This window comes from Danio aesculapii, chromosome 9, assembly GCF_903798145.1.
Source record: "Danio aesculapii chromosome 9, fDanAes4.1, whole genome shotgun sequence".
NCBI lineage: Eukaryota > Metazoa > Chordata > Actinopteri > Cypriniformes > Danionidae > Danio > Danio aesculapii.
The window spans coordinates 5,210,032-5,213,219 of record NC_079443.1 but is presented as its reverse complement, the minus strand read 5'-3'; the positions used below and the strand labels follow the sequence as shown (position 1 = coordinate 5,213,219).

General features: G+C 35.3%; 1 protein-coding gene across 1 annotated transcript; it reads right to left on the bottom strand.

Moving 5' to 3' along the window:
• Positions 1 to 1,489: 1,489 nt before the first annotated feature.
• On the bottom strand, positions 1,490 to 2,402 carry rprma (reprimo, TP53 dependent G2 arrest mediator candidate a). Its single transcript, XM_056465394.1, has one exon. The coding sequence runs from the start codon at positions 2,219 to 2,221 to the stop codon at positions 1,910 to 1,912; it is 312 nt and encodes a 103-aa protein (XP_056321369.1). The 5' UTR covers positions 2,222 to 2,402; the 3' UTR covers positions 1,490 to 1,909.
• Positions 2,403 to 3,188: the final 786 nt, after the last annotated feature.

The window sequence follows — 3,188 nt, the reverse complement described above, 5'->3', positions numbered from 1 at the left end:
TTTTATGAATCAATTACTTTTGTTCCAGTTTATTATGTTTTTGGCTAAGCACAAAGTTATGTTCATTAAAAATTATTTCATATTTCCATGTTAACCTAATAAAACTAAATAAAGGTGCAGTGCACCCAAAAATGAACATTTACAATGACATTCATGGCGTTTCTAAACAGGATGATTACATTTCAAGTTAGTATTGAAGATGTAACCAAATTGTTTTTAGGGCTGCAATAACATTCTGCTATTTCTAAATATCAAAAAAGTGCCAATACTGGCATAAAAGTTTATTTGTATTAATGTTTATGTTGAATGAAATAAAAAGAGTTTGAATTAATATAACTAACATGCAAAAGATGTACCCCTTTTCACAGTAATTCACTGTAATCATGGAACCTACCTTAATGTCACAATTAAATTATGAATACAACACCATTACTGTGAATTTGTTAAGTGATAATGTAATTTACTGTGAAAAATTACAGTAACATGTTGTAAAAATCTGGACATTTTTTACAGTGTATATATATATATATATATATATATATATATATATATATATATATATATATATATATATATATATATACTCTCATAAGAAGTACAGAGTGATCACGGTACAAAGAAATAAGTTCTCTGTGTTAATGCTAATGTCAGTACATAGTGTCTGGATCCGTACTGATGCAACTGCAGCAAAATTATTCACTGTGAATTTAACAAGCTCTCAGCTCTCGCAGACACTCTTATAAATAGATGTGTCTTAAAACTGGCAGGTCTCTTTCATCAACAGCCCCACTGTCTGCTTTGGTAAACACATTTAGAAGAGATTTACCCATTCAAGCAGACTAATTAACTCTAATCTCAGTGATATCAACATTATGAAAAATTACATGTCTATTAGGCATTAAAATGAAAAAAGATCACAATTATTGATTGCCACTCTGAAATAAGACAGGCAGTGTTGCTGTCTGATTAGGTAACAGCTACTGAATTTAATTAGTTTACCTCTGAACTCAAAACCACTGATTAATTTCATTTAATTATCCAAACCCGAGCAACAGAAAGACTGTTTTACTTGGTTTTAAGTCTGCAAACTTAATAAATGCAATGATATAGTTGTTTGGCAAACCTTTTGAAAAATCCAAACCTGCCTCATATTTCTCACTACGCATTTATAATTTGATAGCCACTCTAAATTCAAAGGTTGCAGGTAAAAACAATACAGAAAACTGAGCAGTTAAAAAGGCTTAAGATAAAGTTCCATTTAATGTAGCCACATCAAATATGTGAAACTGTAAATATACCACAAAATTAATTCAGATGTCTGAATAAAATCTGACACTAACAGATACTGTAACACATTAGAAAGCTGTAAGCATAATAAATTAAACTACCCCTGTTTTGAGTTTAATATTCACTTTTCAGTCGTTTAAATAATATATTTAACTTTTAATTGAAGCATATTTGAGCTAAAATGTAAACACAACTGCCTAAATTTACTAGAGACCATGAGAGAATAAATAATTTTATTAAAATGTGAGTTTATTTCATTAAACATGATTGATCTTTGCTAAACTACAAATAATTACTCCGTGCAGTGTTAATGTTGTGCTTTACATTGAGAAGATCCAGCTATTACATTAAAAAATTTATAAATAATAAACAGCATGTGCCACAATTCTGTACATTTAAAATTATGTACATTTTTTGACGTGACGAATGTAAAACATGCCTGATCTTGATGGTTCGTAAGTGCGCAAAACGGAGAAAGCGCGTTCAGTTCATCCCCATACTATAGTTTTTAGTTCATTGTTCAAATAACACTGTGTCCTGCATGTAAAGAGGCCATCGAAACATGTCCATCAGGTGGTCCACAAACTTCATATCACGGCAGTGCATAATCCTCATCGTGTCTCTAATAGGCACCCACGATGACCGCCTCCACCTCCTTGGAGGGTCTCCGATCCGTTACCAAAAAGTTGATCATCCCTTCCGACTTGATGAGGAGATTGCAGCCCAGGAAAAAGATCCCGAAGACTACGGTGAGGGAAAGCACGCACATCACCGCTATCTGAACTATCCTCATGATGAACAGGCTCCTCTCATCCGGAGCTGCCGCCGCGAAGCCGTTATCCGTCACCACCGACGAGAAGTTACAGCACAGGAGGTTCTCCTCAGTCCGGTTGGAGAAGATGCCACTGTCCGTTTGGTTAAATGTAGAATTCATGGTTAATGCTCCGTTCAAAACAGCAACAAAAAATACTTTTGAAAAGTCCAAGGCTTCAGACAGTGCCGTTCTGTAAGTCTGAACACATGAGGGATTGCTTGGGAAGTGTGCGTAAAGTGATGCGCACCGATCCTACGTCGCTTCTTTGGTGCACTGGCGTCCCATGATGCTCTCATTGACTGTAACTACACTGAGCTCTTCTGCTCAACATCTCACACCTGCTCGGTTAAAAAGCGCAGAAGCAGCCGAGGGGAGTGACTATTCTCCCACTCACAAGACCATGCCTTGTGGCGCCACACACCGCAAAACTTACAGCATTACAGTCGTCCGGAGATTAAACTCAATTTAAAAAGGACCGTTTGGGAAGATTAACGAGACATTTATGAAGTTGAAAACCCGATTTGTCGGGTTAATATGATGACACACACAGTCTTCAAATTCATACGTGGCTATAAAAACATAAGTGGTTAAGTTCAAAAAGAAAGAAATTTAACAGTCAAGACTTTTGTATTACTGCATTACGCTGTTGTGCTGACATCTAGCGCTAAACAAAAACAGAACTTACGCAATTTATTTAACGGGAAGATGGAAGTTGGTTTGGAATTGTTGACAGAGGCCTTTTTGTTTTGGCGTGATTTAAAATACACTTGTCAAGAGCGAGGATGAAAGTAACATTTTTCATATAAACCTATTTTTAAAAGAGAATGTTTTTAGCAGAAATATATTTTTACTGTGGTAACTAGGGGAGAGCGGGGCACAAAGTAACACTTTGGTTTTGGTCAAATAATGAACAAAGTAATGGGGTTAGACACACCATATTTTTTTTTTTTTACCAACAACACACAAGCCTCCCCTACAAATGAGCACTGAAATTATGATCGCCGGACCCAGGGGCGTTGCTAGACATAAAGCTCTACACTATAGTGTGTATATATACACACTATATATATATATATATATATATATA